This window comes from Misgurnus anguillicaudatus, chromosome 25 (assembly GCF_027580225.2).
Source record: "Misgurnus anguillicaudatus chromosome 25, ASM2758022v2, whole genome shotgun sequence".
Classification (NCBI taxonomy): Eukaryota; Metazoa; Chordata; class Actinopteri; order Cypriniformes; family Cobitidae; genus Misgurnus; species Misgurnus anguillicaudatus.
In genome coordinates, this window is record NC_073361.2 from 11,662,834 (window position 1) to 11,677,902 (window position 15,069).

Genomic DNA, 15,069 nt, shown 5'->3' on the forward strand with positions numbered 1-15,069 from the left:
AAGTGATTCTAATCAAAGGTCAAGGGCAATGAAGTCTATTTATCATACAGCAGGGCTGTTTCTCAATATGCGTTCTTCAGTGATCTTGCGTTCTCGTGTCCTCGCTCTACGTCATCATTAACAGTCGAAGTTCATTCCAATTCTCAAGAACGCAAGTACAGAGGATGCATGAAAATACCCGGATGTGTTCTTGATATCGAGGATGCATCGAGTGCAGACTTGCGCGATGAAATCGCTTTACGCCCCAGAAGTCATTGAGGCAAAACAATGGCGGAGGTCAGGTGACCAACAGGAAGATGGCACACATCTCAATTCTCGTAAGTGCGTTCTGTGTTCTCGCGACCTTTTGAGTTCGTTCTTCCGAGGTGGCCCAGCAAGTTCAATCTTCACGAGGACGCAAGTCCATTCTTTGCGTTCTTGGAATTGAGAAACAGCCCAGGTCTTCATAATCGATCTCTTGTTCCTCGTCGTCTTCACCATCTCCATCCATCTCCTCGACTGTTTCCTCCAGCAAGCCAGTGAGTGAAGTGGGGAGGATAGGTCCACAAGACCACACTGGTTCCAGAGTACCCTCTTCAGTCTTTTCCCAGCCTCGGCCAGGATCATGGGGCTTGGGACACCAGAATATCGTGTGGCTGCTCTCTTGTAGATGGCCAGACGGTGGTTGACACAGTTGATGCGTGGGACCAGGTTGTCTCTGCAGGGCGGGAGCCCGGACAGATCCACCTTGGATCTGGTGTTAAGCGTCTCATCCTCTCCAATCATTCTTTTCAGCATGATTTTGAATGTGAAATGAACTGCTTTGCCAAGCTGAAAGTTGGTTAGGAGAACTGTGTGAAGAGTTTTGCAAAAGTGACCTATGTATTGAGAAATGTGTCCTAGCATCTGTAAAAAACTGTTATTGCCATTACATGCTACAGAATATCTGCCTTGAAAAAACTCACTTGAAGGCTGCATGGTACTTGGATTACTCTGCAGCTTTTTCAGAGACCCAACCTTCCCTTTGCCTCTAAAGGTACTTGTAAAGCTTTCCCTGTGAAGATGTAGAGGCCGAGTATTGTGCAGTAGTCTGCCCCCTTACATTCTACCAGTTCGCTGACATTTAGGATCTGCCTGTGCTTTCCGATCCCAATGTCGACATAGATGGTCAGCGGGACAGATTGGGCGTGGTGTAGGAGGATGAAGAAAATGTCTGTGTCTGCAGTCCTCACCACAGCCACCTTGTGCCCCAGTTGAGCGGCATACAGCAAGTACAGAACAACCCGGTTGTCAGTCTCTTCCTGGGTTGAATCCAACTGAGGTATCTCACATAGTCCTTCTCACATGGCCATCAGTGTGGTCCTTCGGATGAGACGTTAAACCAAGGTCCTGACTCTCTGTGGTCATTAAAAATCCCAGGATGTCTTTCGAAAAAGAGTAGGGGTGTGCCCCGGCATCCTGGCCAAACTTGCCCGTTGGCCTACTAATCATCCCCCCCCATACTAATTGGCTATATCACTCTGTCTCCTCTCCAATAATAAGCTGGTGTGTGATGGGTGTTCTGGCGCAATATGGCTGCCGTCGCATCATCCAGGTGGATGCTGCACATTGGTGGTGGTTGAGGAGAATCCCCCATATGTAAATCGCTTTGAGTTCTGCCGGAAAGCGCTATATAAATGTAACTAATTATTATTATTATTATTATTTGACAACATCATCTCTCTTGGATTTCTTTGTAGCATGATTAAACTCTTCAGACTCACTATCATTTTCTTCCTTGTGTTTCTTTGACTTGGACATGATTAGCAATGATCACCAACTAGCCAATTAGCTATTATAGTATAACAGTATTGACTTTATTTTTCCTTAATGTCTTCAAGGCAGCTTCAAACTTGGTAGAGGAGTATATTTTTCAGACTCACCATCAATATCACTCTTCTCTTTTTTGAGGATGATTAGCATGCATCAATTGCAAAAAAAGAGAAGCTGGGAAGATGGGCCGACACTGATACAGTGTGGCACTGGATTACTCCAAACACCTTTTTTTGTATTTTGGGCTTGCTAAGTCTGGACTTTCTGAAGGCCTTCAGAGTTATTAACTTTCGACCACACTTATTGCTCTAAGTTTCAAATTGATTCCAATCTAAATAAAAAACTTGGCCCAATATTTTAATGTGGAATATGTTTATCAGACACCTGAAGCATTACAAATATATACCAGTTTGAAAAAGACATTATGTAAATGTTCTTTTTTGCTTTTTTTGGAAATCCAGAGAGGCAACCAATATAGCCAGAAAAGACATACACGTGACAATATTTCAGGTGTGGATCATCAACGTTTGTTTATTAGACATCTTACAGACTGTAAAAATACAAAAGTTAGAAGACATATATCAACAGGGTCCATAGGGGAGGAGTTCCAGTGATCCAATTTTTTTGTGTTTATTTGAGTTTTTATGCATTATACATCATCTAATCATGACAATCCTCATATCTATCAATTCCTCGTGCAAAGACGAAGAGGAAATGGGGTGGATTGTGTCTGTAGAATGTATTGTACAGATTCTATGTTGATTTAAAGTTTTCCTTTTTCACAGCCGAAAATCAAGCACGGACACAAAAGATGATACAAAAAAGATGGGACAATAATTTGCATGGGGAACATCAAAATTCCTTTTCTAGACACCTTAAGGATTACAAAAAACTAGGTTAAAAAATATACCTTTCGGGTGCAGGTGAACCCCCCCTTCCTACCCTACTATATAGACCAGTTCAAAAGATGTAAACAACACTGGTCCAGAAGCACTTCCTGTTTCCGTTTTTTAACACTAGATAAAAGTTGGGATAAAATAAACCAACAGAACATATAAACCTGAATTAACTGAAGTTAAACAAACATCTTAAAGATAATAATATATGTAAAATAAAAAAATAACTGTCACAAACTGTAACAGGAAGTGTTTCTGGACCAGTGTTGTTTACATCATTTGAACTGGTCTATAGTAATGCTTTGGAAGAAGTTGGATTTCTTAATTGATTGTGAGAGGAAGGGGAGATCTGAAATTGGGATATTTATGCATTGGTTTTGTTCCAATTCTAGCCATGGGTAATTGTACTTGTGTATACCACATACTTTTCTATTATATAAGAAACAGTATGTGACAAAACTTTCTATCCATCACTAAACTATAACAGTGGATTCTGATGTGTGCATTCAATGGACATTTTTCTTTCCCATGAGGCCATGGAAGAGGATTAGTAAACTGAAAAAACAACTGACGCTAGATCACATGACAAAGACAACATGGGGAATGTAGTGTGTCCGGATTTCTTTCATACTACACATAAACAACATACTGTGACTATCACACACGTGCAATCTAACATTTGACACAATTTACAAATTAACCATAACCAACTTGTGAAAAATCTTTTGTGTTTTTATTGTGTCACGACTAGGGGCTGGCTGTTAATGGCTAAAGCCACGCCCCTTCTCAACTTCCACCTCGAGGAGGTCCCCAAAGCCAACCCAATGACCAGACAACACGAGAGCAGGTAAGTATTAAAATAAACTTTATTTAAATATTTAAAATAACTTGGGAAATGGGGAAGGGGCAATTAAAACTAAGCTTCCTCTCTCTGCCTTCCAGGCAGACCACGGCACAGGGAGGTGGCAAGAAGGGGAAGAGGGCAACGGGGGTTCCAGGGGGGCTGGTGACCAAAGGTATAGGGGGGGGGAGACGGGAAACACAGGCTCCTGCCAAACTCCGCTATCCGTGGCGCCCTCCTCTTCTTTCCTGGAGGCAAAGACAAAATAGTGTGATTTAAGGGTTTAACTCTCTCTTCGCCCGTTGTACCTGTGTCGCGCTAGGCAGATGCTTCACTGCTCACTCTCCTTTCTTCCTATTTCCACAGGCAGCGACTGGGACATAAAGACACGTTTAGTTTGGACTTGGGTCGTCCTCACCTGTCTGCTGCTTACAGCTCTCAGCAAGTGTGGTTTTCCACAGTTCGCTCTCCTGACGTTCACTCCTGTTCTCTCTTTCTCCACAGGCAGCTTGGACACAACAACACGGTTAGTTCAACTTGGATGCTTCTCACCTCTTCGCTGTTTACAGCTCTGGGTACGTATGATGGTCCACAGTTCGTTCTCCTAACGTTCGCTCTCGTTCTCTCTTTCTCCACAGGCAGCTTGGACACAACAACACGGTTAGTTCAACTTGGATGCTTCGCACCTCTTCGCTGTTTACAGCTCTGGGTACGTATGACGGTTCACAGTTCGTTCTCCTAACGTTCGCTCTCGTTCTCTCTTTCTCCACAGGCAGCTTGGACACAACAACACGGTTAATTCAACTTGGATGCTTCTCACCTCTTCGCTGTTTACAGCCCTGGGTACGTATGACTGTCCGCCGTTCGTTCTCCTGACGTTCACTCTCGTTCTCCCTTTCTCCACAGGCAGCTTGGACACAACAACACGGTTAATTCAACTTGGATGCTTCTCACCTCTTCGCTGTTTACAGCTCTGGGTACGTATGACGGTCCACAGTTCGTTCTCCTAACGTTCACTCTCGTTCTCTCTTTCTCCACAGGCAGCTTGGACACAACAACACGGTTAATTCACAACAACACGGTTAATTCAACTTGGATGCTTCTCACCTCTTCGCTGTTTACAGCCCTGGGTACGTATGACTGTCCGCCGTTCGTTCTCTTGACGTTCACTCTCGTTCTCCCTTTCTCCACAGGCAGCTTGGACACAACAACACGGTTAGTTCAACTTGGATGCTTCTCACCTCTTCGCTGTTTACAGCTCTGGGTACGTATGACGGTCCACAGTTCGTTCTCCTAACGTTCACTCTCGTTCTCTCTTTCTCCACAGGCAGCTTGGACACAACAACACGGTTAATTCAACTTGGATGCTTCTCACCTCTTCGCTGTTTACAGCCCTGGGTACGTATGACTGTCCGCCGTTCGTTCTCCTGACGTTCACCTGACGTTCACCTGACGTTCTCCCTTTCTCCACAGGCAGCTTGGACACAACAACACGGTTAATTCAACTTGGATGCTTCTCACCTCTTCGCTGTTTACAGCTCTGGGTACGTATGACGGTCCACAGTTCGTTCTCCTAACGTTCGCTCTTGTTCTCTCTTTCTCCACAGGCAGCTTGGACACAACAACACGGTTAATTCAACTTGGATGCTTCTTACCTCTTCGCTGTTTACAGCTCTGGGTACGTATGACGGCCCACAGTTCGTTCTCCTAACGTTTGCTCTCGTTCTCTCTCTCTCCACAGGCAGCTTGGACACAACAACACGGTTAATTCAACTTGAATGCTTCTCACCTCTCCGCTGTATACAGCTCTTAGTAAGGGCAGCTTTTCCTTAGCTCGCTGTACGGCGTTCTGATCGACAATGCACGGGGGCGGGCTTACGACAGCTGGCCTGCACAGAAGGGCAAACGGGCGATGATTTCCCCAGAAGGCGCCGGGGGCCAACCCTCTCGGCGAGTTCGCTGGTCAGCAGGGGGGGGGCGAACTGTCACACCGTCTCACCGGGCCGAGCGGTGCCCTATCCTCAATGCCCGTAGGGCGATCGAATACCGGACAGGGACGCCCTTTTGTAGAGACCACGGGGCGGCAGAACTCCTTCGCCTCTCACTCTGCCACAAGGGAAGACACACAGGTAAAGTAGCAATGCAAAGGCCCGTAGTTGTACTCACACACACACCGGCAGCTTCCAAGTCTTCACCGCCGCGCTCCGAAACCTGTCGACATACAGACGGGGGCGGCTTCCAGAGGCCCACACCGTCACTTCTCACTCAAACCGCACACAGCGTATAATAGATGATATTCCTTGCGACCGTTAGCCTCTCCGTCTCTTCCTCAGTAAAAATGGATGATGCGGGGTACGTCTGACAAGACACACAGCACTTGCACAGCAACCAACAGCAAATACACAGCACCACTTCAACGTGAAAGGTTTTCAAATTACATGGACTCACCCACCACACTACAGGTGTACACAAGAGACGCCCGACGTCCTCCACTTCGCTGAGGTCGGATGGGGGCGATGACAATACGGCCGGGATGTTTAGTTCTGCTGCTGTGGCTGCTGAGTCCCACTATTCCTGCGGCTCACCTACCGCGCTGGATCAGGGGTATGGCCGCCCTCCTCTTCCTGGAGGTGTTCGGTAAATACACAGGTTAGTTGTTACACTTCATTTACATCCAGAAACTAATACTCGCAGCGGTCCTCTTGGTTAATGTTTTGCAAAACCGTTTCGTTTCCTTCTTCCTTGGTTTCTCTAAATGTGTCACGAATACTGATGTTTCCTCTACCCACAGGGTTTTCTCTTACTCCAACATCCACTGCGAACTACGACAGAGAGAGAGAGAGAAAGTACAACCAGCCTCCAATGCGTATCGGACGAGCACAGCTCCGCACCTCAACTCACACACTAAGCACACAAACTGTGATTTACACTGCTCTTAAATACTCCTCTGTGTGCTGCAACCTTCCAATCAACCGGCGTTCCTCTTAACCACGCACAGCTGCGCTTGATTTGGCTGATTACAGCCCTCGCGATGCTACCGGATGTCCGGTGTTTCCTCTTCCCGGTCTGGGCGGAAACATCCGGGCGGAACCAAAGTTTTCCGACTTTTGGTTCCGCCCAAAAAGATCGTCACCTTGTGACAATTGCATGTGAATATGTAAACATTAAATATTGTCTGGAGAACAAAAATCCAGTCCATCTGACACCTGATTCAGATCTTACAGTCTCTAGTAATGAGCTGATGAGTTAAATCAAAGGTGTCAGATGGGTGAAACTTGAAAAAATGTGCAGCATTACAGGACTGAGCTGACATTCACTGCTGTTTATTTACCCCAATTTACATCAAAACACACAGAGAATACATTTAATACAAACACTCTGTCACGACACGGAAGGAGAGACAGGACGCAAACGCAAAGTTCAAAAATAAATAACACTTAATAATAAAACACGAGGGATAAGATGGTGAACACAGGAACATCCAAGACAGGGAACAGACGGGGTAGCAATGACAATGATCCAGCAGTGAGCAAACAGAAGACAGAGGTATATATACACAGAGACTAAATGACAAACAGGTGGAGGGGTGGAGGGCTTGGGGACCCTGGCGAAGCCGGCAGCCGCCGGGACAAAACCAACAGGACGGTGGGTCGGACAGCGCCAGGAGAACTGGAGCGATCGCTCCGAGAACCGAGGCAGACGAATTACCCCCCTTCTGGGAATCGTCGACGATGAGGTGCCCCCCAGAAATCATCTCCCGTCCGCTCGCGGAAATGGAGACCCTCACTCGGTAGCCACCCCGGGGAAATGATCGGGCGTGGTCCGTTCCGGATCCCCCTACGAGCGGGACGGTGGTCCTCCGAGGGACTGTCGACGACGACTCAACCGTTGGGGGACCGCCTGGGCCGATCCTCCTCCCGCAGGCCTGCAGGAGCGAGCGATCGCTCACGGTGGTCCCCAAGAGACATCGGGGCCGACGGGGAATGAACCCCGATGTCACTACTCCCCCTCGACGAAACTCCTGGGGGAGCCACCCTCCGTGAACTTGCTGCGTCTAGGGATGGCTGACGCGAAACAGTCGTTCCGAAGCTTTGCGAGATCCCGAAGCGCAGATGTGTCGAAACACTGATCCGAAGCGTGATTCAAAACACCCATGTCACGTGACTATGACCAAATGAAGCCTCGAAGTGTTTCACTAAGTGTTTCATCAGGTGTGGTCTGCCGAATCAGCGTTTGATTGGCACGGTCGGGAACAGACAACACAATAGCACATCTGTATAAAAGTGAAATAAACGCATATTGACCTTGTAGGTTTTTGTGAGAGGAGTTTTTTAAAGGCTGGAGAAATTATCTGTAAAAAAAGAAGTAGGCTAATTCCTTCCACACACAGCAGATATTTATATGTGACATGGTGGCTTGATATATTTTATTAATTTCTTATTGTTTATGTGGTATTTATCTCTATTCAATTTATTTATTAAATAGACCATCTTATAGTTATTGACATTAATGAGCCTAAAAGCTCATGTAGTTGTCAAACAGATGTTAAAACAACAACAAAAAATATGAAACTTCATTGTGACAACGGTAATAGTAACGCATTTTCCGGGGTTCGATCCAAGGTTTTTTTTGTATGAGAGTCGAGGACACTATCCAGTCTCCCACCTGATCACTTGTGTTAATCATTCAACAGGTGGGATACAATTTGTCAGCGCTCGTCTAAAACCTCATGGCTGCTCTATGGTAATACGTGCGATTGACCACTAGATGTCACTGTGGAGGCGGTTTCGAACCATGTTTCGAAGCCTCGACACAATTGATTCAACTGTTTCAGTGTTTCACGAAGCCTCGCTCTGCCCATCACTAGCTGCGTCCAATGCTGGCTGGATCATTCTGTCACGACACGGAAGGAGAGACAGGACGCAAACTCAAAGTTCAAAAATAAATAACATTTAATAATAAAACACGAGGGATAAGATGGTGAACACAGGAACATCCAAGACAGGGAACAGACGGGGTAGCAATGACAATGATCCAGTAGTGAGCAAACAGAAGACAGAGGTATATATACACAGAGACTAAATGACAAACAGGTGTGATGAGGCAGGTAATTAATCAATGAATGTCCAGGTGATAACAATCGGAACAGAGACAAGACATGACACGGATTAACCGTGACACACTCAATATGCAGACCTACAATATTAGATAAAACAATGATGCTACATTTAATGGAAATCTTTAACATTTTGTGGATGATGTAAAAAACTGAAAGTGAAAATGCCCTAAAATACTGGTGAGTCACACCGACTGTAACAAAACTGGTTTTGCACACAACTATTAAACACAAAACCAGGAAACTTCTTCAGCTGTTCGTTTCATAGAAAAAAACTTTCCAAGCGAGTGACTTTCTGTCTGTCTGTATAGTGAAATAAATATGGCAGAAGCTCATATTTTTAAGGACAAGTTCAGCTGTTCAGTGTGTTTGGATCTCCTGAAGGATCCAGTGAGCATTCCCTGTGGACACAGTTACTGTATGAGCTGTATTACAAACTGCTGGGATCAGGATGAGATGAGAATCTACAGCTGCCCTCAATGCAGACAAACCTTCACACCAAGACCTGTTTTATTTAAAAATGTGATGATTGCTGAAATGGTGGAGGAACTGAAGAAGACAAAACTTCAGACTGCTGTTCCTGCTGACTCTTATGCTGAAGCTGGAGATGTGGAGTGTGACGCCTGTACTGAGAGAAAATACAAAGCTGTCAAGTCCTGTCTGGAGTGTCTGAAGTCTTCGTGTCAAAATCATCTTAAACAACATGAGAATCTCTTCAATGACAGGAAACATCATTTGATGAATCCCACCAGACAACTTCATGAGATGATCTGCTCAAAACATAATAAACAACTAGAAATCTACTGTCGCACCGACCAACACTGCATTTGTTATCTGTGTACGATGGACGAACATAAAAACCATGATACTGTGACAGCTGAAGCAGAAAGAACTGAGAAACAGGTATGAACTGAAATCAGACACACTGCACTAATGCTAACAGTAATGATTAATAATATGCTAAACCATGAATGTCATTATAGTAACATGTATATAAGCATGCAGTATAATGTAAAATCTTTGAGGTTTTATAGTTATTTGTTATCTCACAGAGAGTTTTGGGAGAGACACAGATAAAATTACATCAGATAATTGAGGAGAGAGAGAAGGAGCTTCAGGAGCTGAGAGAGGCTGTGGATTCTCATGCGGTGAGTTTTGAACAGAAAAACATCTGCTGACAGCTTGAAGATCAGTTTGAGATTCATGACTCTCCTCCAGTGATGGAGATCTTTACTGATGTACCTGTAATGGATCTGATTGTAATGTTTGTCCTAACAGCGCTCTGCACAGACAGCAGTGGAGGACAGTGAGAGGATCTTTACTCAACTGATCCGATCCATTGAGAGAAGACGATCTGAGGTGACACAACTGATCAGAGATCAGGAAAAGACTGCAGTGAGTCGAGCTGAAGGAGTCATGAAGCGTCTGGAGGAGGAGATTGATGATCTGAAGAGGAGAGACGCTGAACTGAAGCAGTTTTCACATACAGACAATCACATCCATTTCCTACAGGTAACACAACTCTGAAATACAACACAGTGAGCATTAGCAGGATCTCTGGAAGACTTCACTTCTTATATTTCTATGATTTTAACTGGGTAGTTTTTATTTTAAACACTTAAAGAATAAAATCTAGGTTATGATAAATATTCCTCTGTGTATTCAGACTACTAAATGTGGTTAATGTTGAATGTTTATGTTCATTTGTAATCTTTTCTTCTTCAGAGTTTTCAGTCTCTGTCTGCAGCTCTTGAGTCTTCAGTCTCACACAGATTTACTCTCAGCTCTCTCTCTTTTGATGATGTGAGAAAATCTCTCTCTCAACTGAAAGACAAACTGGAGGATTTCTGTAGAGAGGAGATAGAGAAGATATCTGGTGAAGGTAAAGTAGCAGATATTCATTTACTCTTCAATATCACACAAGCAAGAGCGCTGTTAGACTCTATATCAGTGTCATGATGTCTGTTTTCTGTTATTAGTTTATTATATTAATACTTGTGATGTGGAAATTATATTAATTAAATAATATTGAATATTAATGTTTGTTTATGTTTCAGTTCCATATATCTCAGTTATTTCTGGTGAATTGAAGAGTAGGGAGGATTTCTTACAATGTAAGAGACTTTTATTTCATTTTTTATTTATGACTTTATCATGATTTATGTTTGTTTTTTTTATTAATTATTTATCCACTACTACATAAAAACAAAAGATGGAATAAAAAGTAAAGAACAAAGACAACATGAAGTAAAAAATATTTCTGAATGTTCAATGTTTACAGAATTTCAGGTCACACATGTCAGTAACGCAGTTATTGTTAAAGAGGTGAATAAATTGAGTAAAATAAACAGTAAGCTGCAGATACTGAGACACAAAATAAAAACATTGACATTTCAAAAAAAATCAACTTCTGCTACCAGACAGAGAACACAACTTAACTTTTTTATAAATAAAATATACATTACCCTAAAAACTGTATACAAATGTTAAATGTGATCTAACCAATCAGTGCACAGGGGTATAAATAGCAGTCCCTCACCTCTGTACGGTGACAGTTTTTGCAGCATCCCTTCATCACCTCATCACCTTGCTCTCAGCTACATCTATCCCTGTTAAAGAGCGGGGAGTACTCTGGGTTCGGGCTAAACTACCGAGCTCGGCACCAGACTAAATATGGTTACATGTTAATCTGAACTCGTGAAATAAATACATTAAACAATCTTAAACTTAATAATAACTATGGAGAAACAAAGTAAATGAAAGAGTAAATACAAATATAGAAATGTGTAGTTTTTTAAATAATGCAATAAATCTGCAATGATGATTTTTGTTAAACTGCTGCAGTCATTTGTGTTTATCTTCACCAGATTTCAAGCAGTTCACACTGGATATAAACACAGTGTATGAATTCATTCAGCTGTCTGATGGGAACAGAACGGCTACTTACACTAACACAGTCCATCAGTATCCTGATCATCCTGACAGATTTGATTACTGGCTTCAGGTGTTGTGTAGAGAGAGTTTGTGTGAACGCTGTTACTGGGAGGTTGAGAGGAGTGGTCGGGTGTATATATCAGTGTCATATAAGAGCATCAGCAGGAAGGGAGAGGGTGATGAGTGTTGGTTTGGATATAATGATCAGTCCTGGAGTTTGTGCCGCAGTGACTCCAGCTGCTACTTCACTCACAATAACAAACTCACTAAACTCCCTGTAGTGTTGAGCTCCTGTAGAATAGGAGTGTATGTGGATCACAGTAAAGGATCTCTGTCCTTCTACAGCGTCTCTGATACAATGAACCTCATACACAGAGTCAACACCACATTCACTCAACCACTTTATCCTGGATTTTGGATCAATCCAGGTTCAGTGAAGTTATGTAATCCAGCAGTGTAGATGACATGAATATTCTCTAACCAATACTGTAAACTTTGATTAAAATGATAATTTAGTTTATTCACTAACACCTTTACCCTGGGCCTTGTTGATTGTAAGGGATTCCACAGTGATCTTGTGAAACTGATCATAGATATTTTGCAATTAATGCTGTTCAATTAAGGGTTGTATGGGTGATTGGGATAGGATAAGGAAAATACAAATCTGAAAATGAAGGAAACTTAATCATTCAGAATGGATATTGTAAGATTACAAGTGTAAATAAAATGCAAGGCAGTTAACAGAGATTTTTTTAATATAAGCAAACACATAAAGCTAAATTAGTTTGTCTTAATGTCTGCATTCTCTAAACTCTGTCACATTCATTGACTTTTAGCTTCATGTTTGGAGAAGAGTCACTTTCAGCAAGCTAATGTCATGACCTGATCTCTCTATTTCTTGTCTTATCCGACTTTGAGAGATTAGGTTGTGACAGTACGTGTCTGCCCTGAGAGAGTTGTGACTTGCCCTTCCGCGGTCCACGTTTCTCTCAGGGTTCGTGAATTGTTTCCCGCTCCCTTATGTTTGATTAAGTCCCAGGTGTCTGTTGTTAGAACTCCCTATTTAATACCCTTCTGTCCTGTCCTCCGTGCATTGGTATTCTTCTGTTACCTGCAAATTCCCTGAGTGTATTCCTGTTCCTGGTCTGCTGTGTGAGTTTATGTAGTTTAGTGTTCTCAGTAGTGATGACCAAACGAGGCTTCCTGAACCAATGAGGCTTTCCAGCCCATTGGTTCGCCAAAAGGTTCATTTACCCGAAGCCTCATGAAACACTGTGCTCTCCAGTGACACCTGCTGTGCAAAGCAATGTATCGCACATGCACACAAATCTATTCATTTTGAGCAACCAAATTGTCATGGCGTGGGCTTTTGAATAAAGTATATTAAAGAAAGTATTTTACTCTGCTTGTGTTAACCTATGTACACACAACTCACACATACACAACTTTGTGTTCAACTACAGTAGTTCTTAAGTTAGTGATAACAGTGAATGCACAAAATAAAGAAATGAAGAGTTTCGTTGCAAAACGAGATAAATCCATTTTTTAACATTTTTGTCAAAACATGTTTATTATTACGTTATCATGTTATTATTTTGTTTTATGGTGCTACTTAGCTGTATTAACCAACTGCAGTTGCATTGAAATTAATTGGAATGCACAACCAAAAAACAAGATTTCTGAACAATTAAAAAACGGTGGTTATCTCGTTTTGCAACGAAACTCTTCAAATTATCGTGAGTGCAGTGCTTATTGAACTGGGGCTGCAATAGTGCAATGCTTATGGGACTGGAAGTGTGGAACAGCAAACTGCAACATGGAAAAGGGTTTACTGGTTTTTATTTAGAAACAAAAGTTTTTTAACAGTATTTGGATTGAGGCGGTTTCTGTTTTTAGAAAAAACCATATCACAGGGCACTGATGATGCTGGACAACATAAGAAGATCAGTGCCAGCTTATATTGGGATATTGGACCTTCTGTTTGTTCCAATATCCCAATGGATTCTCAGTCCTTCTAGGTTATCCCTAATACAGCAGCAATAATATATATAATAATAACACTACTACTAATATAGGCTATATAATATAATTACGTATTATAGGTATTAGAACTAGACATATGCTAATTGACTCTAATGATCTACTGAACTAGGCTATGTATAATTGACTCTAATAATCTACTAAACTAAGTGTAATATAATATATAATACAGGCTATGATATATAATGATAACTATACTAGAAACTCACTACAACCTCGCCACTACTCGCTACAACCAACACTTTAACATCAATGCAAACGTACTGCAAAACCCACAAGAGGCGCGAGTTTCGAACCGTAAGCGAAACTCAGAATGAAGCAATGACGTATTAAACAGAAAACGAGGCCTCGTTTGTCATCGTCACGTGATTTTCACGGAAACGATACAAGCCTCGAATCGGGGCTTCATCTGGAACGCCCCTTTTTGCTCGACACAAGCTCCGGAGCCTCGCTTCAGATGTCCCATTACTAGTTCCCAGTGTTTATGTTAGTTAGTTTTATTCCCGTATCTGTTATTGTATTGTTTTACCCCCTCGTGGGTGTTTTGGTTCTGTGTGTTTGTATATATTAAAGTATTCTTTATTTTAGTCTGCGTTTGGGTTTTCCTCGTCTCCTTTGTTTCCCGATCGTGACAGCTAAATAAATTTAGAAGACCCTAATCCTAGTTTTATTGAGATTGTGGTTAGGAGCTTTTTACACTAAAAATAATTTATGTTTACGCTAAAATGTACTATTATTAATTAAAATCTATTATATTATTACACCAATTGGGTATGTGAAATTAAAGTGACGTAACTGCCAGTTTATGGTAAACCATCAATGTGACCTCTGCACTTAACTCATCTAGTGAGTATTAAACACACACACACACACACACGCACGTTTTGTGGGGACATTCCATAGACGTAATGCATTTTATACCCCTCTCCCTAACCCCAACCATCACAGAAACCCTTCTTCTACTTTACATTTTCAAAGAAACATCATTCTGTTTGATTTATAAGCTTGTTTCCTCATGGGGACATCAAAATGTCCCCACAACGTGATAATTATAGGTACACACACACACACACTCGCACACACGCACGCGCACACACACACACACAGCCCTGTATCTATAAATGATGTTATTCCTCAAGTACAATGATTATAACTATATCCTCTAACAGTAAGTCCTGTTCTGTTTTAGGCTTTATCCTCTTATTTATTTACAGACAAACACTGAGATACAAATTCACCAACTGTTTGTATTTGATGACCCGTTTGATATCTGGGTCAGATAGACTTAATGAACAATTTGGCACAAATGTCACTTACATTTTATGATCCATTTGGTTGTAAATTTATGATTCTTTCAGCATCAATTAAAATAAGTTATGATACAGAAGTGTTTGGTATGAATGAGGGAGAGTTTGGTCTTTCGTCTGCATGCTAAAGATTGTTCTGTACCT

General features: G+C 42.3%; 1 protein-coding gene across 1 annotated transcript; it reads left to right on the forward strand.

The window, feature by feature from the left end:
- Positions 1-8,400: 8,400 nt before the first annotated feature.
- LOC141362076 (E3 ubiquitin-protein ligase TRIM16-like) lies at positions 8,401-12,716 on the forward strand. The gene is made up of 5 exons (XM_073863870.1): positions 8,401-9,547; positions 9,697-9,792; positions 9,923-10,156; positions 10,370-10,526; positions 11,476-12,716. The coding sequence occupies exons 1-5, from the start codon at positions 8,966-8,968 to the stop codon at positions 12,036-12,038; spliced, it is 1,632 nt and encodes a 543-aa protein (XP_073719971.1). The 5' UTR covers positions 8,401-8,965; the 3' UTR covers positions 12,039-12,716.
- The last annotated feature ends 2,353 nt before the right edge of the window (positions 12,717-15,069 follow it).

Coding starts and splice junctions, on each gene's coding strand:
- LOC141362076 (XM_073863870.1), top strand. CDS start 8,966: ATGGCAGAAGCTCATATTTTTAAGGACAAGTTCAGCTGTTCAGTGTGT. Junction 9,793..9,922: donor AGGCTGTGGATTCTCATGCG/GTGAGTTTTGAA, acceptor TTGTCCTAACAG/CGCTCTGCACAGACAGCAGT. Junction 10,157..10,369: donor ATCACATCCATTTCCTACAG/GTAACACAACTC, acceptor TTTCTTCTTCAG/AGTTTTCAGTCTCTGTCTGC.